General features: G+C 43.7%; 3 protein-coding genes and 2 long non-coding RNA genes across 7 annotated transcripts in view; 2 read left to right on the plus strand and 3 right to left on the minus strand.

Annotated features, from left to right (window-relative positions):
• The window catches only part of LOC124385132 (NLR family CARD domain-containing protein 3-like), a 987,530-nt gene that overhangs the window by 480,701 nt on the left and 482,819 nt on the right, over positions 1-24,010 (plus strand). The window lies entirely within an intron of this gene.
• On the minus strand, positions 6,842-8,651 carry LOC124385145 (golgin subfamily A member 6-like protein 6). Its single transcript, XM_046848294.1, has one exon. It carries the CDS (start codon positions 8,408-8,410, stop codon positions 7,226-7,228), a length of 1,185 nt encoding a protein of 394 aa, XP_046704250.1. The 5' UTR covers positions 8,411-8,651; the 3' UTR covers positions 6,842-7,225.
• Positions 9,535-19,671, minus strand: LOC124385176. The gene is made up of 2 exons (XR_006925694.1): positions 19,626-19,671; positions 9,535-9,954 (listed from the first exon to the last, which is right to left on the minus strand). It is a non-coding gene; the product is annotated as an uncharacterized LOC124385176 (long non-coding RNA).
• fam234a (family with sequence similarity 234 member A) lies at positions 9,535-20,040 on the minus strand. Of its 2 annotated transcripts, none has more exons than XM_046848289.1 (13): positions 19,951-20,040; positions 19,291-19,557; positions 17,692-17,796; positions 17,374-17,559; positions 17,142-17,275; positions 16,773-16,908; positions 12,848-12,977; positions 12,508-12,654; positions 12,171-12,252; positions 11,876-12,022; positions 11,559-11,655; positions 11,190-11,457; positions 9,535-9,957 (listed from the first exon to the last, which is right to left on the minus strand). In XM_046848289.1, the coding sequence occupies exons 2-12, from the start codon at positions 19,541-19,543 to the stop codon at positions 11,240-11,242; spliced, it is 1,635 nt and encodes a 544-aa protein (XP_046704245.1). In that variant the 5' UTR covers positions 19,544-19,557; positions 19,951-20,040; the 3' UTR covers positions 9,535-9,957; positions 11,190-11,239. The 2 variants fall into 2 exon arrangements, with proteins under 2 accessions (XP_046704245.1, XP_046704244.1); XM_046848288.1 differs by lacking the exon at positions 19,951-20,040 and adding an exon at positions 19,707-19,933.
• On the plus strand, positions 18,422-19,189 carry LOC124385183. Its single transcript, XR_006925702.1, has 3 exons — positions 18,422-18,463; positions 18,536-18,849; positions 19,031-19,189. It is a non-coding gene; the product is annotated as an uncharacterized LOC124385183 (long non-coding RNA).

Consider the following 24,010-nt stretch of genomic DNA (forward strand, 5'->3'; position numbering starts at 1 on the left):
GTCAGTATAAACGTGTGTGTCAGTATACACGTGTGTGGGTCAGTATACACGTGTGTGGGTCAGTATACATGTGTGTGGGTCAGTATAAACAGTATAAACGTGTGTGGGTCAGTATAAACGTGTGTGGGTCAGTATAAACAGTATAAACGTGTGTGGGTCAGTATAAACAGTATAAATGTGTGGGTCAGTATAAACAGTATAAGCGTGTGTGGGTCAGTATACACGTGTGTGGGTCAGTATACACGTGTGTGGGTCAGTATAAATGTGTGTGGGTCAGTATAAACGTGTGTGGGTCAGTATAAACAGTATAAACGTGTGTGGGTCAGTATAAACCTGTGTGGGTCAGTATAAACGTGTGTGGGTCAGTATAAACAGTATAAGCGTGTGGGTCAGTATAAACAGTATAAACGTGTGTGGGTCAGTATACACGTGTGTGGGTCAGTATACACGTGTGTGGGTCAGTATAAATGTGTGTGGGTCAGTATAAACAGTATAAATGTGTGTGGGTCAGTATAAACAGTATAAACGTGTGTGGGTCAGTATACACGTGTGTGGGTCAGTATAAATGTGTGGGTCAGTATAAACGTGTGTGGGTCAGTATAAACAGTATAAACGTGTGGGTCAGTATAAACCTGTGTGGGTCAGTATAAACAGTATAAACGTGTGTGGGTCAGTATAAACAGTATTAACGTGTTTGGGTCAGTATAAACAGTATAAACGTGTGTGGGTCAGTATAAACGTGTGTGGGTCAGTATAAACAGTATAAAGGTGTGTGGGTCAGTATACACGTGTGTGGGTCAGTATACACGTGTGGGTCAGTATAAGCGTGTGGGTCAGTATAAACAGTATAAACATGTGTGGGTCAGTATAAACAGTATAAGCGTGTGTGGGTCAGTATAAACGTGTGTGTCAGTATACACGCGTGTGTGGGTCAGTATACGTGTGTGGGTCAGTATACATGTGTGGGTCAGTATAAACAGTATAAACGTGTGTGGGTCAGTATAAACGTGTGTGGGTCAGTATAAACAGTATAAACGTGTGTGGGTCAGTATAAACAGTATAAATGTGTGTGGGTCAGTATAAACAGTATAAACGTGTGTGGGTCAGTATACACGTGTGTGGGTCAGTATACACGTGTGTGGGTCAGTATAAATGTGTGTGGGTCAGTATAAACGTGTGTGGTCAGTATAAACAGTATAAGCGTGTGGGTCAGTATAAACCTGTGTGGGTCAGTATAAACGTGTGTGGGTCAGTATAAACAGTATAAACGTGTGTGGGTCAGTATAAACAGTATAAACGTGTGGGTCAGTATACACGTGTGTGGGTCAGTATACACGTGTGTGGGTCAGTATAAACGTGTGTGGGTCAGTATAAACAGTATAAACGTGTGTGGGTCAGTATAAACAGTATAAACGTGTGTGGGTCAGTATACACGTGTGTGGGTCAGTATAAATGTGTGTGGGTCAGTATAAACGTGTGTGGGTCAGTATAAACAGTATAAACGTGTGTGGGTCAGTATAAACCTGTGTGGGTCAGTATAAACGTGTGTGTGGGTCAGTATAAACAGTATAAACGTGTGGGTCAGTATATAAACGTGTGTGTCAGTATAAACGTGTGTGGGTCAGTATAAACAGTATAAACGTGTGTGGGTCAGTATAAACGTGTGTGGGTCAGTATAAACAGTATAAACGTGTGTGGGTCAGTATGTGTGGGTCAGTATAAACAGTATAAACATGTGTGGGTCAGTATAAACGTGTGTGGGTCAGTATAAACGTGTGTGGGTCAGTATAAACAGTGTGTGGGTCAGTATAAACAGTATAAGCGTGTGTGGGTCAGTATACACGTGTGTGTGGGTCAGTATAAATGTGTGGGTCAGTATAAACGTGTGTGGGTCAGTATAAACAGTATAAACGTGTGGGTCAGTATAAACGTGTGTGGGTCAGTATAAACAGTATAAACGTGTGTGGGTCAGTATAAACAGTATAAATGTGTGTGGGTCAGTATACACGTGTGTGGGTCAGTATAAACGTGTGTGGGTCAGTATAAACTGTATAAACGTGTGTGGGTCAGTATAAACTGTATAAACGTGTGTGGGTCAGTATAAACGTGTGTGGGTCAGTATAAACTGTATAAACGTGTGTGGGTCAGTATAAACTGTATAAACGTGTGTGGGTCAGTATAAACAGTATAAACGTGTGTGGGTCAGTATAAACGTGTGTGGGTCAGTATACACGTGTGTGGGTCAGTATAAACGTGTGTGGGTCAGTATACACGTGTGTGGGTCAGTATACACGTGTGTGGGTCAGTATAAACAGTATAAACATGTGTGGGTCAGTATAAACGTGTGTGGGTCAGTATAAACGTGTGTGGGTCAGTATAAACAGTATAAACGTGTGTGGGTCAGTATAAACAGTATAAATGTGTGTGGGTCAGTATAAACGTGTGTGGGTCAGTATACACGTGTGGGTCAGTATACCGTGTGTGGGTCAGTATAAATGTGTGTGGGTCAGTATAACGTGTGTGGGTCAGTATAAACAGTATAAGCGTGTGTGGGTCAGTATAAACCTGTGTGGGTCAGTATAAGCGTGTGTGGGTCAGTATAAACAGTATAAACGCAGTGTGGGTCAGTATAAACAGTATAAGCGTGTGTGGGTCAGTATACACGTGTGTGGGTCAGTATACGTGTGTGGGTCAGTATAAATGTGTGTGGGTCAGTATAAACAGTATAAATGTGTGTGGGTCAGTATAAACAGTATAAACGTGTGGGTCAGTATACACGTGTGTGGGTCAGTATACTGCGTGTGTGGGTCCAGTATAAACAGTATAAGCGTGTGTGGGTCAGTATAAACAGTATAGCGTGTGTGGGTCAGTATAAACCTGTGTGGGTCAGTATAAACAGTATAAACGTGTGTGGGTCAGTATAAACAGTATTAACGTGTTTGGGTCAGTATAAACAGTATAAACGTGTGTGGGTCAGTATAAACGTGTGTGGGTAAGTATAAACAGTATAAACGTCTGTGGGTCAGTATACACGTGTGGGTCAGTATACGCGTGTGTGGGTCAGTATAAACAGTATAAACAGTATAAGCGTGTGTGGGTCAGTATAAACGTGTGTGGGTCAGTATAAACAGTATAAACGTGTGTGGGTCAGTATAAACAGTATAAATGTGTGTGGGTCAGTATACACGTGTGTGGGTCAGTATAAACTGTATAAACGTGTGTGTCAGTATAAACGCGTGTGTGGGTCAGTATAAACTGTATAAACGTGTGTGGGTCAGGATAAACGTGTGTGGGTCAGTATACACGTGTGTGGGTCAGTATAAACGTTTGTGGGTCAGTATACACGTGTGTGGGTCAGTATAAACAGTATAAACATGTGTGGGTCAGTATAAACGTGTGTGGGTCAGTATAAACAGTATAAGCGTGTGTGGGTCAGTATAAACAGTATAAATGTGTGGGTCAGTATACTGCGTGTGTGGGTCAGTATAAGCGTGTGTGGGTCAGTATAAACTGTATAAGCGTGTGTGGGTCAGTATACACGTGTGGGTCAGTATAAACGTGTGTGGGTCAGTATACACGTGTGTGGGTCAGTATAAGCGTGTGTGGGTCAGTATACCGTGTGTGGGTCAGTATAAGCGTGTGTGGGTCAGTATACACGTGTGGGTCAGTATACACATGTGTGGGTCAGTATACGTGTGGGTCAGTATACGTGTGTGGGTCAGTATACACGTGTGTGGGTCAGTATAAACAGTATAAATGTGTGGGTCAGTATAAACATGTGTGGGTCAGTATAAGCGTGTGGGTCAGTATAAACAGTATAAAGGTGTGTGGGTCAGTATACACGTGTGTGGGTCAGTATACACGTGTGTGGGTCAGTATAAATGTGTGTGGGTCAGTATACGTGTGTGGGTCAGTATAAACAGTATAAGCGTGTGGGTCAGTATAAGCGTGTGTGGGTCAGTATAAACAGTATAAACGTGTGTGGGTCAGTATAAACAGTATAAATGTGTGTGGGTCAGTATACACGTGTGTGGGTCAGTATAAACGTGTGTGGGTCAGTATAAACTGTATAAACGTGTGTGGGTCAGTATAAACGTGTGTGGGTCAGTATACACGTGTGTGGGTCAGTATAAGCGTGTGTGGGTCAGTATGCGTGTGTGGGTCAGTATACACGTGTGTGGGTCAGTATAAACATGTGTGGGTCAGTATAAACGTGTGTGGGTCAGTATAAACGTGTGTGTGTCAGTATACACGTGTGTGGGTCAGTATAAACGTGTGTGTGTCAGTATACACGTGTGTGGGTCAGTATACACGTGTGTGGGTCAGTATACACGTGTGTGGGTCAGTATAAACAGTATAAGCGTGTGGGTCAGTATAAACGTGTGTGGGTCAGTATACACGTGTGTGGGTCAGTATAAACGTGTGTGGGTCAGTATAAACATGTGTGGGTCAGTATAAACGTGTGTGGGTCAGTATACACGTGTGTGGGTCAGTATAAACAGTATAAACGTGTGTGGGTCAGTATAAACAGTATAGCGTGTGTGGGTCAGTATACACGTGTGTGGGTCAGTATACACATGTGTGGGTCAGTATAAACATGTGTGTCAGTATACACGCGTGTGTGGGTCAGTATAAACCTGTGTGGGTCAGTATAAGCGTGTGTGGGTCAGTATAAACAGTATAAACGTGTGTGGGTCAGTATAAACAGTATTAACGTGTTTGGGTCAGTATAAACAGTATAAACGTGTGTGGGTCAGTATAAACGTGTGTGGGTCAGTATAAACAGTATAAAGGTGTGTGGGTCAGTATACACGTGTGTGGGTCAGTATACACGTGTGTGGGTCAGTATAAACGTGTGTGGGTCAGTATAAACAGTATAAACGTATGTGGGTCAGTATAAACGTGTGTGGGTCAGTATAAACTGTATAAACGTGTGTGGGTCAGTATAAACTGTATAAACGTGTGTGGGTCAGGATAAACGTGTGTGGGTCAGTATACACGTGTGTGGGTCAGTATAAACGTTTGTGGGTCAGTATACACGTGTGTGGGTCAGTATAAACGTGTGTGGGTCAGTATACACGTGTGTGGGTCAGTATAAACGTGTGTGGGTCAGTATACACATGTGTGGGTCAGTATACACGTGTGTGGGTCAGTATAAACGTGTGTGGGTCAGTATACACGTGTGTGGGTCAGTATACACGTGTGTGGGTCAGTATAAACAGTATAAACGTGTGTGGGTCAGTATACACGTGTGTGGGTCAGTATAAACATGTGTGGGTCAGTATAAACGTGTGTGGGTCAGTATAAACAGTATAAAGGTGTGTGGGTCAGTATACACGTGTGTGGGTCAGTATACACGTGTGTGGGTCAGTATAAATGTGTGTGGGTCAGTATAAACGTGTGTGGGTCAGTATAAACAGTATAAACGTGTGTGGGTCAGTATAAACGTGTGTGGGTCAGTATAAACAGTATAAACGTGTGTGGGTCAGTATAAACAGTATAAATGTGTGTGGGTCAGTATACCGTGTGTGGGTCAGTATAAGCGTGTGTGGGTCAGTATAAATGTGTGGGTCAGTATAAACTGTATAAACGTGTGTGGGTCAGTATAAGCGTGTGTGGGTCAGTATACGTGTGTGGGTCAGTATAAACGTGTGTGGGTCAGTATAAACGTGTGTGGGTCAGTATAAACATGTGTGGGTCAGTATAAACGTGTGTGTGTCAGTATACACGTGTGTGGGTCAGTATAAACGCGTGTGTGGGTCAGTATACATGTGTGGGTCAGTATACGCGTGTGGGTCAGTATACACGTGTGTGGGTCAGTATAAACAGTATAAACGTGTGGGTCAGTATAAACGTGTGTGGGTCAGTATACACGTGTGTGGGTCAGTATAAACGTGTGTGGGTCAGTATAAACATGTGTGGGTCAGTATAAACATGTGTGTGTCAGTATACACGTGTGTGGTCAGTATACACGTGTGTGGTCAGTATACACGTGTGTGTGGGTCAGTATAAACTGTATAAACGTGTGTGGGTCAGTATAAACAGTATACACGTGTGTGGGTCAGTATAAACAGTATAAGCGTGTGGGTCAGTATACGTGTGGGTCAGTATAAATGTGTGTGGGTCAGTATACACGTGTGTGGGTCAGTATAAACGTGTGTGGGTCAGTATAAACGTGTGGGTCAGTATACGTGTGGGTCAGTATATACGTGTGTGGGTCAGTATAAACGTGTGGGTCAGTATAAGCGTGTGGGTCAGTATACACGTGTGTGGGTCAGTATATAAACGTGTGTGGTCAGTATAAACGTGTGTGGGTCAGTATAACGCGTGTGGGTCAGTATAAACATGTGTGGGTCAGTATACACGCGTGTGTGGGTCAGTATAAACGTGTGGGTCAGTATACACGTGTGGGTCAGTATACACGTGTGTGGGTCAGTATAAACTGTGGACGAGGGCGTCTGCTAAATGTAGATGGTCTGAAAAACTAATAAAAGTCTGCTGATGGATAGTGTTATATATTATTATATATAGCTTTAAATGAGATAATATAATATAATATAATATAATGTAATATATAGCAATATAAAGAATGCACCCCGGATTAAATTAAATATTCACTTATGTATTCAAATTAAAACTTTAGTGTTGAAAATCAACAGAAATTGTAAAAGTTTCACGTTTACACAAAACAAATAAATTAAAGACGGTGGCGTTGCTCCTGCAGTACCGACCGCTGGCCAGAAGGTGGAGCTCATTCTGCACATGCGCTTATGGAGCTCAGAAAAAGTTGATTGTATAAACCCTCGTGATTTATTTTTGATTATAAATAAAGTCTTTTTGATTCTAAATACTTTTATTTTGCAGTTTTTATTCTTCTGTAATTAAGAAAAGTGTAAAAGAATAAATCATAAGAATGAAACCAGCGAATGAACACAAGTTCAGCTTTATATCTACATACAGGAAGTGAGTGAAGGTGTCTCCTATTGGAGATGGATTGGAGATATTGAGGTAGTTTATCATAATGAAGAACTGCAGGGGCATTTAAAAGAACATGGGGGATGGGACTTCTGCTCAGTCTGATTAAACTCCTCGTTCTCCATCTCTGGATATCTAAAACCATCTCCAACCACCGTGTGTGCAGGAATGAGTGAATACATTTCCAGTGGAAACCAGCAAGATCCTTCTCGGTTCCATGTTCCTCTCCTGTTCCTCAGGTTTGTAGATTTTATGCTACCTGACCTGTTATTTTCTCCAGTTTTTCAAAAACTTTCAGGGAAGCCTGACGTTCGGTGATGGACTGGAGATTCAAGGCCTCCTTCTCCGCCATGTCCTGTGTGTGCATGGACTCCAGCTGAGTGAGACGTTCCCCAAGTCGATCTCGTTCCCTCATAAACCTCGTTCTCTCCTGCTCTAGAGCCTTTTCCCGTTTCTCATAAACCTTCAGCGAAGCCTGGAGCTTGGAGATGGTCTGGAGCATTGAGGCGTTACTCTTCTCCATGTCCAGCTTGACCATCTCTCTTTCCTGCTCCCATTTATTTCTCTCAAGATTCAAAGTGTCCTGCAGCTGAGCAACATGTTCCTCTAGTCGCGCTCGTTTCCTTGTCCATCTCGCTCTTTCCTGCTCCATGGTCTTCTCCTGTTTCTCATAGAGTTTCAGGATACACTGGAGCTGAATGATTTTTTGGATGTCTGTGGCGTTCCTCTCCTCCGTGTTCAGCTTGACCATCTTTCTTTCCTTCTCCCATTTATTTCTCTCAAAATTCAAAGTGGCCTCCAGCTGAGCAACACGTTCCTCTAGTTGCTCCCGTTCCCTTGTGCAGTGTGCTCTTTCCTGCTCGACGCTCTTCTCCTGCTCCTTGTAGAGTTTCAGGATACACTGAAGCTCAGTGATTTTCTGGAGCTCTGTGGCGCTCCTCTTATCCATGTCCAGCTTGAACTTCTCCTTTTCCTGCTCCCGTATTTTTTGCTCAGAAGCCAAACTGAACTTCAGCTGTCTGATCTTCTCCTCCAGTTGGTTTGGGTATTTCCTTGAGCTCTCTTTCTCCAGCTCTTGAGTCTTCTCTGTTTCTTCATGGAGTTTCACAGAAGCCTTGAGCTCCTTGCTGCTCTGCATGAGTCTGATTAATTCCTGCATGTGTTTTCTATCTGAAGTCAGAGTGGCCTCCAGCTTTTCCCACTCTTTCCTCAGATTGACTCTCTCTTTTACCTCCTTCTTCATCACTTCCCTGATCATTTGTATGAAGTCATCCATTTCTTGTGCTTCCTGGTTCCCCTGCTCCTGCAGCTCCTTCACTCGAGGGTCCTGTGTTTCATTCCTCTGTTTTGAGCTTCGAAACATCTCGCGAAGGATTTTACACATCTTCATGTTCATGATCTCTAATGAGCGTCCGCGCGCTGTGAGACCCCTCATATACACGCCGTCTACTGTGACGTCACTCGTTTACTGTGACGTCTCTCCATCGCGGTTTCACTGTGCGCATGCGCACGTTGCTGTGGGACGGAGAGCTGTCGGGCTAGCCTAGCACGCTAACTTCCGTAATTACCTCAGTAACAACATGCACATTGTTTATTTTTATTTTATCCAAACTGTAATCCAAACTTATTCATGTGTTGATGATTGTAGTGAATCTGTGACTTTATTCCCTATAAATCCGCGGTAAAGCAGTGCGCACGCGCTAAACCGGAAGTAAAAGGTGGCGTCCAAAAGTATTCGGACAGTATTCCGACTTTTCCAGTCGTTTTCCACACTTTAGATGTTATTAATACTATTTTAAATAAAATATAAAATATTTAATAATTAAAAATTATTATATAACAATAAAATAGGATCAATTAAATTAATACATCACACTTTTATTATATTAATTACATTGAGTTATCGATTAAATTGGCACAAATAAACTGATTTATTAAATAGTCAAAGTAAATAGTTTACATGTTGGAACTCGTTTGGGTAATACACGTGTGTGTGTGTGTGTGTTTTACAGTTAATATTAATATAAAAGATTTGATCTATGTAACTGTTCTATTTATTATACTGACCCTCTATTTAGAAGTCTTTATTCCTCTTTCTCTTGATCATTCGCTCCTCTCTCTCTGGGAAATCCCTCTAAGAGAAATTCTTGAAGCTGGATATAAAACACTAAAGAATTGATATCGTTATCGTTAGCGGTAAACAGCGCACTACAAATACTAGGAATGAGTAAATACGCTGACACGGCACACACTCTACTTTCTGTTTTATACTCTTGCCATGGTTGTGTGTGTGTGTGTGTGTGTGTGTGTTCAAGTTTAATAAATAAATAACAAGCTTTTAATGTGTGAGGCAGAGACTAAACAAACTTCAGTCCAACACTTAATACTGAGGGAACTCTCTAACTGTTCCTCAGGGGAAAGAACTGCATTAAGCCTTGAACTGAAAAACGAGAGTGAGGGGAGAGAGAGAGAGAGAGAGGAGAGAGAGAGAGAGAGAGAGAGATTTAATAGGAGTTTATACTGATATGTTGTGTGTGGATGAACTTCACTATAACTGGATTGTTTGATGTCAGTTTTTATTACACATTAACACTATTTAGTTTCCAGCATTTGAAGAAATTCAGCAGCAGAGCCACACCTCATGTCCAGGTTCACACACACACACACACACACACACACACACACACACACACACACACACACACCATATCTCCCTCCAGTAGCACATTCAGAGCAGGAAGGCGTTCTTAATCATTTACTGTATTATATGTTTATCTATTTCTTAATTTATCAAAAATCTTTTTTGATTTTAAATCACAGTTTTGTGTCTTTTCTTTCACACACTGATTGAGTGATAATTTCCGCTTTTCCTTTTACAGAACTATAACACGGGGAATGAGCGAGCTGTAAGGCACAGTGTTTACATTCTGCAGCTATAATAATAAACCACACACACACACACACACACACACACACACACTCCTCATGCCGTATTTGGTGTAAAGCTCTCAGCTCATGGCACGACGTCCCTCAAACACAAGCACAGCGGAGGACGTTTATTTCTCTGATTGTGTATGGAGATGAAAGCGGAGGATGGAGACACTCACGTCCGAGCGTCCTGGTGTCGTCCACTTCCATCATAAAGTGCTTCTGGATTTGTGATTGTGTCGTAAACATCTACAGCTGGGGGTCGTGTCTCATGTTGGAAGTGAAAGTGTTTAAGGACCAGATTTCAGTGTAGCCTCTATATATGTACAGTTTAACAGACAGAGAATAGTGTGTGTGTGTGTGTGTGTGTGTGATTGGAATTAATCTGGACCCAATGATTAAAGAGTGCAAACACACACACACACACAAACCTCTCAGATCAGTAGTACACACAGCAGATCTAATCATCATGAAGACTGATCGCTGAACCTCAGCCTGAGAAACGATTCTTTCACAGTCTCCGTTTGCCACGAGGCTCCGCCCTCCAGCCACCCGTCTCCGCCCACTTCCAAGACAGCGCTTTTAGATACGTCCCCTTTGATCTTCCGCTTTGTGAGAACCATCACTCCGTCCTCTCGGCTCAGGACGAGGTAACAGGCATGACGGCCTCGCTCCAACAGGAGTGCTACACACACACACACACACACACACACACACACACACACACACATCAGTCTTCAATCTTCTGAACTGAACCCAGTCGCTGTGTGTATTTACATTTTACCTTTAAAAGCGATGATGTGTTGGACATGGTTTCTCTTCTCCAGCAAGACATCAGAATGGAGTGGGTGGAGCAGATACGAAGAACGTTCTCCTACGGTCTGGGTGTTTTAAAACACACACACACACACACACACACACACACACTCCTCATGCCGTATTTGGTGTAAAGCTCTCAGCTCATGGCACGACGTCCCTCAAACACAAGCACAGCGGAGGACGTTTATTTCTCTGATTGTGTATGGAGATGAAAGCGGAGGATGGAGACACTCACGTCCGAGCGTCCTGGTGTCGTCCACTTCCATCATAAAGTGCTTCTGGATTTGTGATTGTGTCGTAAACATCTACAGCTGGGGGTCGTGTCTCATGTTGGAAGTGAAAGTGTTTAAGGACCAGATTTCAGTGTAGCCTCTATATATGTACAGTTTAACAGACAGAGAATAGTGTGTGTGTGTGTGTGTGTGTGATTGGAATTAATCTGGACCCAATGATTAAAGAGTGCAAACACACACACACACACCTCTCAGATCAGTAGTACACACAGCAGATCTAATCATCATGAAGACTGATCGCTGAACCTCAGCCTGAGAAACGATTCTTTCACAGTCTCCGTTTGCCACGAGGCTCCGCCCTCCAGCCACCCGTCTCCGCCCACTTCCAAGACAGCGCTTTTAGATACGTCCCCTTTGATCTTCCGCTTTGTGAGAACCATCACTCCGTCCTCTCGGCTCAGGACGAGGTAACAGGCATGACGGCCTCGCTCCAACAGGAGTGCTACACACACACACACACACACACACACACACACACACACACACACATCAGTCTTCAATCTTCTGAACTGAACCCAGTCGCTGTGTGTATTTACATTTTACCTTTAAAAGCGATGATGTGTTGGACATGGTTTCTCTTCTCCAGCAAGACATCAGAATGGAGTGGGTGGAGCAGATACGAAGAACGTTCTCCTACGGTCTGGGTGTTTTAAAACACACACACACACACACTGCAGCCTATCAGGTCACATAAACCCAACAGCTACACTACTTCAGTAAGTTTGAAATCAGCATTTTTATCCACACATTAATTTTCAATTGTTTCCCAAAACTCATTCATCCACACTGAAACAAAACAGTACTCATGTGAACATGATCTCAGTGAAAAGGCATTGGTGTGTGTGTGTGTGTGTGCTCACCGTATCATTGGTGGATGTTTCTCCCCACAGCATAAACACTGAGTAGTAGTTGAGTGTGAGGACAGAAGCTGGATGAGTGGTTTTGAAGTGGAACGGGAAGAAGATCTTCCACATCACACTGCCCGTCTGGCCATCTACAATCACCACCTCACACACACACACACACACACACACACACACACACACACACACACACACTGTATCCTCTGTTTATCTGTTATATGAATCTCCAAGGAACAATGCCTTGTTCCTGTGTCCTACAGAACCTTCTCATAGTCTATCAGTCCATACTCACTCTCTTAGTGAAGTTTCCCTGGTCCTCCTCAAGCACAACATCAGGAACTCCATCTTTGTTGAAGTGTCCAAATGATGGCAGACTGTTCTCACACACACACACACACACACACACACACACACACACACACACACACACTTAGTGCACAGAATATCTTTGTCTAATATATTGTGGATGTACACAATGTTGGACAATAAAAGTAAATCAGCAATACACACACACACTATTAAAATCTCCTGAAGGTCTGTTGTGTGAAGTAAAGTGTATAAAACTACAGAGAGGTCTGTGTGTGTGTGTGTGTGTGTGTGTGTGTGTGTGTGTGTGTGTGTGTGTGTACCTGATCAGCTTGCTCGTGTTGGTGCTCCAGGTAAGTGTTTTTGTGTTGAAAAGCATTACAGTGGAGTTTGTGAGGAGGAGCAGTGAGGGAGATGAACCTGAGTATCCACCGCTCACCTTCACCACAGCCTGCAGAGACTCTGTAGAACTACAGCAGAGAGAGAGAGAGCGGGAGAGAGAGAGAGGGGAGAGAGGGGGGATGTTCTGTGTTCTTCTTAATACGTTAAAAAACAACATTTATTTTTGTCATGACAATAAAGCAATCTAAATTAAATTGTGTGTGCATGTATATGTGTGTGTGTGTGTGTGTGTGTGTGTGTGTGTGTGTGTGTGTGTTGTACTTGTATATCATGGTTGTCTCATGGTTAGCTCTTTGCTCCCAGCTCCTCTTCTCTCTCTTCAGATTAGAATCGAGACCAGAGTGAGTTTCCACTGTAATGTTCTTCAAACTCAACGCATACAGTCCACTGTCTGAGAGGTGATAGATCAGGAGGAGACAAAGAGAAGGGCAGGAGGAGACAGACAGATTGATACAAACAGGAGGAGACAGACAGACCGAGACAGAGAGTGAGGGACAGACAGGAGACAGAGAGATCAGGAACAGGTAGGAGGAGACAGAGACAGAAGGAGACAGACAGATCAGGAACAGGAGGAGGAGACAGAGACAGAAGGAGACAGACAGATCAGGAACAGGTAGGAGGAGACAGAGACAGAAGGAGACAGACAGATCAGGAACAGGTAGGAGGAGACAGAGACAGGAGGAGACAGACAGATCAGGAACAGGTAGGAGGAGACAGAGACAGGAGGAGACAGACAGATCAAGAACAGGAGGAGACAGACAGATCAGGAACAGGAGGAGGAGACAGAGACAGGAGGAGACAGACAGATCAGGAACAGGTAGGAGGAGACAGAGACAGGAGGAGACAGACAGATCAGGAACAGGAGGAGAGACAGAGACAGGAGGAGACAGACAGATCAGGAACAGGTAGGAGGAGACAGATCAGGAACAGGAGAAGGAGACAGACAGATTGATACAAACAGGAGGAGACAGACAGATCAGGAACAGGTAGGAGGAGTGTATTGACAGGTGTGTTCAGAAATGTGTGTGATCACAGAGCCCTTACCTGTGTGGAGCAGGAGATACTGTTCTTCATTCGCCATGCTGAACTGTAGGTGAGATCTTATCTGCTCTTGAGGCACATTCAGACTCTTAGAGCCGATCTTCTCACCTGATCTCCTGAGAGGATCACCAACTTCACCTGAAACGGTCAGAGTGGGGACCAGGGACAAGGGCGGGCATTTCACACTGACATCACACTGACATCACACTGACATCACACTGACATCACACTGACATCACACTGACATCACACTGACATCACACTGACATCACACTGACATCACACTGACATCACACTGACATCACACTGACATCACACTGACATCACACTGACATCACACTGACATCACACTGACATCACACTGACATCACACTGACATCACACTGACATCACACTGACATCACACTGACATCACACTGACATCACACTGACATCACACTGACATCACACTGACATCACACTGACATCACACTGACATCACACTGACATCACACTGACATCACACTGACATCACACTGACATCACACTGACATCACACTGACATCACACTGACATCACACTGACATCACACTGACATCACACTGACATCACACTGACATCACACTGACATCACACTGACATCACAACCTCCAGCACATTTACTCTAACAGAGACAGGAGGAGACAGACAGATCAGGAACAGGTAGGAGGAGACAGAGACAGGAGGAGACAGACAGATCAAGAACAGGAGGAGACAGACAGATCAGGAACAGGAGGAGGAGACAGAGACAGGAGGAGACAGACAGATCAGGAACAGGTAGGAGGAGACAGAGACAGGAGGAGACAGACAGATCAGGAACAGGTAGGAGGAGACAGAGACAGGAGGAGACAGACAGAAGACAGACAGATCAGGAACAGGTAGGAGGAGACAGAGACAGGAGGAGACAGACAGATCAGGAACAGGAGGAGAAGACAGAGACAGGAGGAGACAGACAGAAGACAGACAGATCAGGAACAGGTAGGAGGAGACAGAGACAGGAGGAGACAGACAGATCAGGAACAGGTAGGAGGAGACAGAGACAGGAGGAGACAGACAGATCAGGAACAGGAGGAGAAGACAGAGACAGGAGGAGACAGACAGAAGACAGACAGATCAGGAACAGGAGGAGACAGAGACAGGAGGAGACAGACAGATCAGGAACAGGTAGGAGGAGACAGAGAGGAGGAGACAGACAGATCAGGAACAGGTAGGAGGAGACAGAGACAGGAGGAGACAGACAGATCAGGAACAGGAGGAGACAGAGACAGAAGGAGACAGACAGATCAGGAACAGGTAGGAGGAGACAGAGACAGAAGGAGACAGACAGATCAGGAACAGGTAGGGGGAGACAGAAGGAGACAGACAGATCAGGAACAGGTAGGGGGAGACAGAAGGAGACAGACAGATCAGGAACAGGTAGGAGGAGACAGACAGAAGGAGACAGACAGATCAGGAACAGGTAGGAGGAGACAGAGACAGAAGGAGACAGACAGATCAGGAAAAGGAGGAGAAGACAGAGACAGAGGAGACAGACAGGAGACAGACAGATCAGGAACAGGTAGGAGGACAGAGACAGGAGGAGACAGACAGATCAGGAACAGGAGGAGGAGACAGAGACAGGAGGAGACAGACAGACAGATCAGGAACAGGTAGGAGGAGACAGAGACAGGAGGAGACAGATCAGGAACAGGTAGGAGGAGACAGAGACAGAAGGAGACAGACAGATCAGGAACAGGAGGAGAAGACAGAGACAGGAGGAGACAGACAGAAGACAGACAGATCAGGAACAGGAGGAGGAGACAGAGACAGGAGGAGACAGACAGATCAGGAACAGGTAGGAGGAGACAGAGACAGGAGGAGACAGACAGATCAGGAACAGGAGGAGGAGACAGAGACAGAAGGAGACAGACAGATCAGGAACAGGTAGGGGAGACAGAAGGAGACAGACAGATCAGGAACAGGTAGGAGACAGAGACAGGAGGAGACAGACAGATCAGGAACAGGTAGGAGGAGACAGAAGGAGACAGACAGATCAGGAACAGGTAGGAGGAGACAGAGACAGGAGGAGACAGACAGATCAGGAACAGGTAGGAGGAGACAGAGACAGGAGGAGACAGACAGATCAGGAACAGGAGGAGAAGACAGAGACAGGAGGAGACAGACAGAAGACAGACAGATCAGGAACAGGAGGAGAGACAGAGACAGGAGACAGACAGATCAGGAACAGGTAGGAGGAGACAGAGACAGGAGGAGACAGACAGATCAGGAACAGGAGGAGACAGAGACAGAAGGAGACAGACAGATCAGGAACAGGTAGGGGAGACAGAAGGAGACAGACAGATCAGGAACAGGTAGGAGGAGACAGACAGAAGGAGACAGACAGATCAGGAACAGGTAGGGAGACAGAAGGAGACAGACAGATCAGGAACAGGAGGAGGAGACAGAGACAGGAGGAGACAGACAGATCAGGAACAGGTAGGAGGAGACAGAGACAGGAGGAGACAGACAGATCAGGAACAGGAGGAGAAGACAGAGACAGGAGGAGACAGACAGAAGACAGACAGATCAGGAACAGGAGGAGGAGACAGAGACAGAGGAGACAGACAGATCAGGAACAGGAGGTGGAAACCAAGAGAGGAGGAGACAGAGACAGGAGGAGACAGACAGATCAGGAACAGGTAGGAGGAGACAGAGAGAGGAGGAGACAGACAGATCAGGAACAGGTAGGAGGAGACAGAGACAGGAGGAGACAGACAGATCAGGAATAGGAGGAGAAGACAGAGACAGAAGGAGACAGACAGATCAGGAACAGGTAGGAGGAGACAGAGACAGAAGGAGACAGACAGATCAGGAACAGGTAGGGGGAGACAGAAGGAGACAGACAGATCAGGAACAGGTAGGGAGACAGAAGGAGACAGACAGATCAGGAACAGGTAGGGGAGACAGAAGGAGACAGACAGGAGGAGACAGACAGATCAGGAACAGGTAGGGGGAGACAGAAGGAGACAGACAGATCAGGAACAGGTAGGAGGAGACAGAGACAGAAGGAGACAGACAGATCAGGAACAGGTAGGAGGAGTGTATTGACAGGTGTGTTCAGAAATGTGTGTGATCACAGAGCCCTTACCTGTGTGGAGCAGGAGATACTGTTCTTCATTCGCCATGCTGAACTGTAGGTGAGATCTTATCTGCTCTTGAGGCACATTCAGACTCTTAGAGCCGATCTTCTCACCTGATCTCCCTGAGAGGATCACCAACTTCACCTGAAACGGTCAGAGTGGGGACCAGGGACAAGGGGCGGGGCATTTCACACTGACATCACACTGACATCACAACCTCCAGCACATTTACTCTAACAGGAACCTTTTCAGGACCCCAAAAACCTCATATCCATTTAACTAACAGGAACCTTTTAGTTCCTCTTTGTGCCTACAAGGACCTTTCTATAGTTCCTGAAATGTTGAGTGTGTGTGTGTGTGTGTGTGTGTGTGTGTACCTGTGACTGTGTATTGTGTGAGTAACTCAGGACGCCAATGTCGTTGTTCTTGTCTTGGTTCAGATCCAGCAGACTGATGACTGGGGGGTGAACTTTAACATCCGGAGAGAGAGAACCATTCCACAGGATTTTACCTGCACACACACACACACACACACACCTGAATCTCACAGTAAAGTGAGAGATCTGTGTGTATAGTGTGTGAGTGTGTGAGTGAGTGTGTGTGATGTACCTGTGTGTAAGTCAATAGTAGTGAGTTTGTTATCGTGAGACACCACACAGAGGTTTCCTCCTTGATCTTTGTCTCCGCCCACTCCACATTCTGCCCAATCAAATTCAGGAGAGAGAGGGCGTTCCCATAGAGCCCGTCCATTAGTGCCATCAACTGAGAGTAGGAAGAGATACGAGGAGGACAAGTCTGATACACACACACACACACACACACACACACACACACACACACTTCACTACACAGTTTACAGCGGTAAGTGCTGTAGTTTTAAAAATTATAAGGTGTGTGTGTGTGTGTGTGTGTGTGAGTGTGTGAGACCTTCCCCAGTGTGGTTCATGTGACCCTCTGAACTCTTATAAATGATAAATATGTCCAGCACTTTGTCATCATTTGCATAACCAGTGCCCAGGAAGTCATACGTGTCTGAAACACACACACACACACACACACACACACAAACAAACATCATCTCAAACAAAACAGAAATCATTGGTTTGTAATATTTTTTTAAAGAAGTGTGTGTGTGTGTGTGTGTGTGTGTGTGTGTGTGTGTGTGTGTGTGTGTGTGTGTGTGTGTTAGCTTCAGCAGGCTGTGTGATGTTCCAGGTGGGCAGGTACTGTGTGTGTGTGTGTGTGTGTGTGTGTGTGTGTGTTACCTTCAGCAGGCTGTGTGATGTTCCAGGTGGGCAGGTACTGTGTGTGTGTGTGTGTGTGTGTGTGTGTGTGTGTGTGTGTGTGTGTGTGTTACCTTCAGCAGGCTGTGTGATGTTCCAGGTGGGCAGGTACTGTGTGTGTGTGTGTGTGTGTGTGTGTGTGTGTGTGTGTGTGTGTTACCTTCAGCAGGCTGTGTGATGTTCCAGGTGGGCAGGTACTGTGTGTGTGTGTGTGTGTGTGTGTGTGTGTGTGTGTGTGTGTGTGTGTGTGTGTGTGTGTGTGTGTGTGTGTGTGTGTGAGTGTGTTACCTTCAGCAGGCTGTGATGTTCCAGGTGGGCAGGTACTCTGTGTGTGTGTGTGTGTGTGTGTGTGTGTGTGTGTGTGTGTGTGTGTGTGTGTTACCTTCAGCAGGCTGTGTGATGTTCCAGGTGGGCAGGTACTGTGTGTGTGTGTGTGTGTGTGTGTGTGTGTTACCTTCAGCAGGCTGTGTGATGTTCCAGGTGGGCAGGTACTCTGTGTGTGTGTGTGTGTGTGTGTGTGTGTGTGTGTGTGTGTGTGTGTGTGTGTGTTACCTTCAGCAGGCTGTGTGATGTTCCAGGTGGGCAGGTACTCTGTGTGTGTGTGTGTGTGTGTGTGTGTGTGTGTGTGTGTGTGTGTGTGTGTGTGTGAGTGTGTGTGAGTGTGTTACCTTCAGCAGGTTGTGTGATGTTCCAGGTGGGCAGGTACTGTGTGTGTGTGTGTGTGTGTGTGTGTGTGTGTGTGTGTGTGTGTGTGTGTGTGTGTGTTACCTTCAGCAGGCTGTGTGATGTTCCAGGTGGGCAGGTACTGTGTGTGTGTGTGTGTGTGTGTGTGTGTGTGTGTGTGTTACCTTCAGCAGGCTGTGTGATGTTCCAGGTGGGCAGGTACTCTGTGTGTGTGTGTGTGTGTGTGTGTGTGTGTGTGTGTGTGGTGTGTGTGTGTGTGTGTTACCTTCAGCAGGTTGTGTGATGTTCCAGGTGGGCAGGTACTCTGTGTGTGTGTGTGTGTGTGTGTGTGTGTGTGTGTGTGTGTGTGTGTGTGTGTGTGTGTGTGTGTGAGTGTGTTACCTTCAGCAGGTTGTGTGATGTTCCAGGTGGGCAGGTACTCTGTGTGTGTGTGTGTGTGTGTGTGTGTGTGTGTGTGTGTGTGTGGTGTGTGTGTGTGTACCTTCAGCAGGCTGTGTGATGTTCCAGGTGGGCAGGTACTCTGTGTGTGTGTGTGTGTGTGTGTGTGTGTGTGTGTTACCTTCAGCAGGCTGTGTGATGTTCCAGGTGGGCAGGTACTGTGGTCTGACAGGGCAGGGCAGGATGAAGGAGAAGGCGAACACCACAGTGAGGGAGATGAAGATGGAGATGAGGAAGGCTGCAGTGCGCCACCCTGATAACTTCTCCTCACACACCTGCTGTTTACAGCTCCGCCCACTACACACCCCCGACACATCCACTTCCTCCTGCTGCCCCTTCAGAGGCTCCGCCTCCATCCTCCCATCCACAGACATCAAAGTGAGAGAGCCTGTCAATAAACACACACTTTATTATCCTGCAGTTACTATATAACACAGACTACTTATTAACCACCACCACACACACACACACACACACACACACACACACACACACACACACAGAACTCTGAATGCCAGGACCAGCTCAGCAGTTTACCTGAAACCTCTGTATACACACACACTATACTGGGCCCTTCGGGCAAAGAGTCGATTCCTTAAACCGACTCTTTTGAACAAACCCCTTGAGTCGACTCGATTTTCCGGGGAGCCGTTTGCTGATTTCAGATCGAGCGGATCACTAATTTGATCCTGAAATAACCCTATTGGCGCGATATTAACAGTATTAAAGCTATTAACGACCCTACACATGTCAATATAAAATAAAAATAATAACGCGCTACCTGGGAACTGAAAGAGTCGGTTGTTGCTGGTGAGCTGAAGTTCACAGCGACAGAGCACAGTACGGTGTCTCAAACAGGACAAATTAAACGCGTTTCGTATTTTGACTCAGCCCCCAGAGATTGAGTATACACTGTACTATTATAAAAGTTACAGTTCTCAAAGTATTTTTATATTTCATTTATTTTTAATACTTTGCTGGTTTGCCTGTTGATTTTCTTGTCTTATATTAATTACATTAAGTGTTTTATAACTTCCTATTCCACACTGCTGCTTGTAGAAACATAGGAAAAGGGCAGAATGGTGGGATTTATGTGTATTTATTTAGCTGTGTTTTACAGAAAGTAATAGATCTGGATGTGTTTCATGTCCTCCAGGTTTCATGACTCAGTTCTAAGACTTGACACTGTATTATGAAACCTCCGGCCCAGGAGGAAGTTCTTCTATCACATGATCCTGGGTCAGCATGGACTGAGGAGATGTACACTCATTGAGGGTAAATGGGGTAAACTGGTCACAGTGATGGGGCATGAGGACATCTGCACAGGGTTCTGCTGGGCCTGGACAAACACCGCAAACCTGAGTTCATAGTAGTGAACAGAGGTGGCAAAAGTTCACACATCCTTCTCTCAGTAGAAGTTCAGATAGTGATGTTTTAAAAGACTCTGGTAAGGGTGAAGTTCTGACTGCATATTTTTACTCGAGTAAAGTAAAGAAGTTTTGGCTCTCACAAGTAAAAAGTAGCCATTATTACTACCTGTTTTAGTGTCACACAGGTAACTGAACATCACTTCATATTAATATTAGGACTGTCATTCAATTAAAATATTTAAATCCTTAATCATTTAATTATGAGTTTACTCACGATTAATCTCAACTTAAAATGTATTAATGTATTAAAATAATTATGGTGTTTTAAATTACATAAATCATCAGGACACCAAACGGAACCTTGGCTATGTTTCCACACGGACGGTAAATGAAGTGATACCATAGAAACAGTACCTCTTCTATCTTCCATACGGATTACAGAATCAGAGAATATTTATATTCGATGTGAACGTGGTTTATTGAAAAGTAGACTTTCTGTTTATATATTTATTATGTCTGTGAGGCAATTATTCACTGAGATTCAGGTTGTCTGTGAAGAGAGATGACAGAGACCACAGAGCGCACTCACTGTTTCTTTTCTTTCTTTCTTTTTTAAAACTGTGTTTTGTTGGTATTATGAGTGTGTACAAATAAAAGTAGACCCTTTACATAGTTGAATGATGTATTGCTTTTATCTGTACGATCATAAAAGGCAGAGTAATTTATAGTTGTTTTTGTCAGAGGGATCATTGTGTAAATCATGACGGATTTTAGTGATGATTTGAGACTTGGTGCATCAGTAAAACAAAGGTTTTCTGATTTCAAATAATTTTTTGGTGGGTTTTTAATTATTTATTTTTTATATGAGTAAATCAAAAACGTTGTGAATAAACGTGTGTTATGCTAAAGCTTTTAATTTTGCCTCTTTTTATATTTATTTATTTATATTTATATTTATACGTTTCATTAACACGTTATTAACACGTTTAATTGGACAGCCCTAATTAATATATTGATAGAAAACTAATTAACAGTGTTGTTCTCTAATGAATGTGTCCAGGCTGAAGATCCACCATATAGACCACAAGCAGAGAAAAGATGATGATGATGATCAGGAGTCATTTTCTCATCACTGACTCCCTCTGTCTCATCCACATTAACCCCAGAGTTCTTACTGCTCACTGTGAGCTTCAGAAACTAGTCCACGTCTGTGTGTGTGTGTGTGAGAGAGACAGGAAATGATGCACCAGTGGATTTAAAAAGCGGCACAATGAGAAGAAACATGTTGATGTGCTGAAAACGGTGCAGTGAGAAGAAAAAATATTGATGATGTCACCAAATAGATTCAAACTAAAGTATTGAGTCTGGTGTGAAAATGTAAGAAGTAGAAATGTACAGATATTTGTGTAAAAATGTAGTGAGTGAAGGTAAAAATTTGTCACAAAATAAATAATGAAATTAAATACTGATACCAGAAAAATCTACTTACAGTAACAAAGTATTTGTGCTTCATGACTTCCCTCGTCTGGTAGTGGAGAAAGACAACAGCATCTCAGAAAGTTTCCTGAGATGCTGTGACATCAGGATCTCCATTAGTCCCGGAGAATTAAAAAGCTTCTTCTTCTTTTGGCTTCCCATTAGGAGTCTCCACAGCAGATCATCCGTCTCCATACCCCTCTGTCCTCTACATCTACCTCTTTCACACCAAATACCTGCATGTCTTCCTTCACCACATCCATAAACCTCCTCCTTGTAGTGCTGGATTTTATTGAGTATTAATAAATATAAAATCTGATTTTACTTTTTGCAAAATTCCACATTCACAGATGGAAATATTCATCTTCCAGACCTGCTGTTTTTAATGAAAGAATTTCAACAAAACCTTTCACTGATATAATTCTCTATCTCTAATAACTTGTACCTTTATTTAGAATTATTTTTTACCATAACATGTTATATTTTACAATTTACATTAAATAATATAACATATTTATAATCCCTAATCTTCTTCTTCTTCTTCTTCTTTTGGCTTCTCCCATTAGGAGTCTCCACAGCGGATCATCCGTCTCCATACCCCCCTGTTCTCTACATCTGCCTCTTTCACACCAACTACCTGCATGTCTTCCCTCACCACATCCATGAACCTCCTCCTTGGTCTTCCTCTTTTCCTCCTACCTGGTGGCTCCATCCTCAGCATTCTTCTACCAATATAATTCATGTCCCTCCTCTGCACATGTCCAAACCATCTCAATCTCGCCTCCCTCGCCTTGTCTCCAAAACGTCCTACATGCGCTGTCCCTCTAATAAACTATAATCCCTAATGTTGCAGAATATTTGCTGTAAAACTCCTGAAATTGGTAATAATGGTTACTACTACTGACTGTAAGTGTAAAAATATCAGCAATATCCGGCTATTAGCTTCATCTACAAATAATACTCATCCTTCTTCACCACATTACCTCGTTCCAATACGATGGCAAAAGAGTCATAAGTAAGTACACCCTTGCTGTATTATATTTGATCAGTAAAGCACCATATAAATAAAACTTCTCTTCAAGCATGATTGGGTTTGATCATTGTAGAACATTACCTAGTATTTGGTTTCATCAATTTATTCCAGAAATGACACACAGACTGTTGGTTTGTGTAACGAGACTGAACATTCATGATCATCGGATGCTTGGAGAAAGAAACCGCAAAAAGATTTAACATTCAAGACGATGAAAAGACCTGTGGTGAATGCGGCCCATAATGGAGGAGGAACCGAGAAGGAACTGAGTAGGAACTGAGTACTCTTCAAGTACCTCATACAGTTCTGCTTCATAACATCTCAACTATCACCTTCACAGACACACAGTTTGGTGTAACTGTATATGACCTCATACACATACATTTATTACCTTCACACATTCAAACCAACTTCATTTCTAAAAGTGGTCCTTTGTTTACAAACACTTCATTGATCATTTAGGAGATTTATAGATTAGACATTAACTACACAAGAATGAAGTAACAGTAACTTTGTCAACAGTCAAATTCTTACATTTAATCAATCAAATAGAATAATAAGACAATTTTGGCTGTTACCAAACTAATAAAATCACTATTTTAGAATATTATATTATAATATAAATATAATTTAAATTCTATCATGTACTTTAATATATTTGTTTTATTCGTTTTTGCACTTTTTGTGTGATATTGATTAACTATATGAAATGATATACATGTACACATTTTCTGCCTTCTTTTTTGGGATCAGTTTAATACATGATAATCAGTGGTGGATGAAGTACACAAAGCACCACTCTGTAAAATAGGACTCCAATAAAAGTGAAAAAGCTTCCTTTAAACATTCACTTGAGTACAAGTACAAAAGTATTTGCCTTTAAATGTACTTTAATATCCAAAGTACTACGATTTATTATAACTATAATGTTCTTATTATCATTTTTATCACAAGATTCGTTA

The sequence above is a fragment of the Silurus meridionalis genome, chromosome 4 (genome assembly GCF_014805685.1).
Source record: "Silurus meridionalis isolate SWU-2019-XX chromosome 4, ASM1480568v1, whole genome shotgun sequence".
Lineage (NCBI taxonomy): Eukaryota > Metazoa > Chordata > Actinopteri > Siluriformes > Siluridae > Silurus > Silurus meridionalis.

Bases quoted from the DNA above. Each gene is read 5' to 3' on its own strand.
- LOC124385145 (XM_046848294.1), bottom strand. From the start codon at position 8,410: ATGAGGGGTCTCACAGCGCGCGGACGCTCATTAGAGATCATGAACATG.
- fam234a (XM_046848289.1), bottom strand. From the start codon at position 19,543: ATGTCTGTGGATGGGAGGATGGAGGCGGAGCCTCTGAAGGGGCAGCAG. The intron at 17,797-19,290 runs GTAACACACACA...TGTGTGTTTCAG, and splicing joins CATCACACAGCCTGCTGAAG to ACACGTATGACTTCCTGGGC. The intron at 12,023-12,170 runs GTGAGTATGGAC...TGTGTGTGTGAG, and splicing joins AGGGAAACTTCACTAAGAGA to GTGGTGATTGTAGATGGCCA.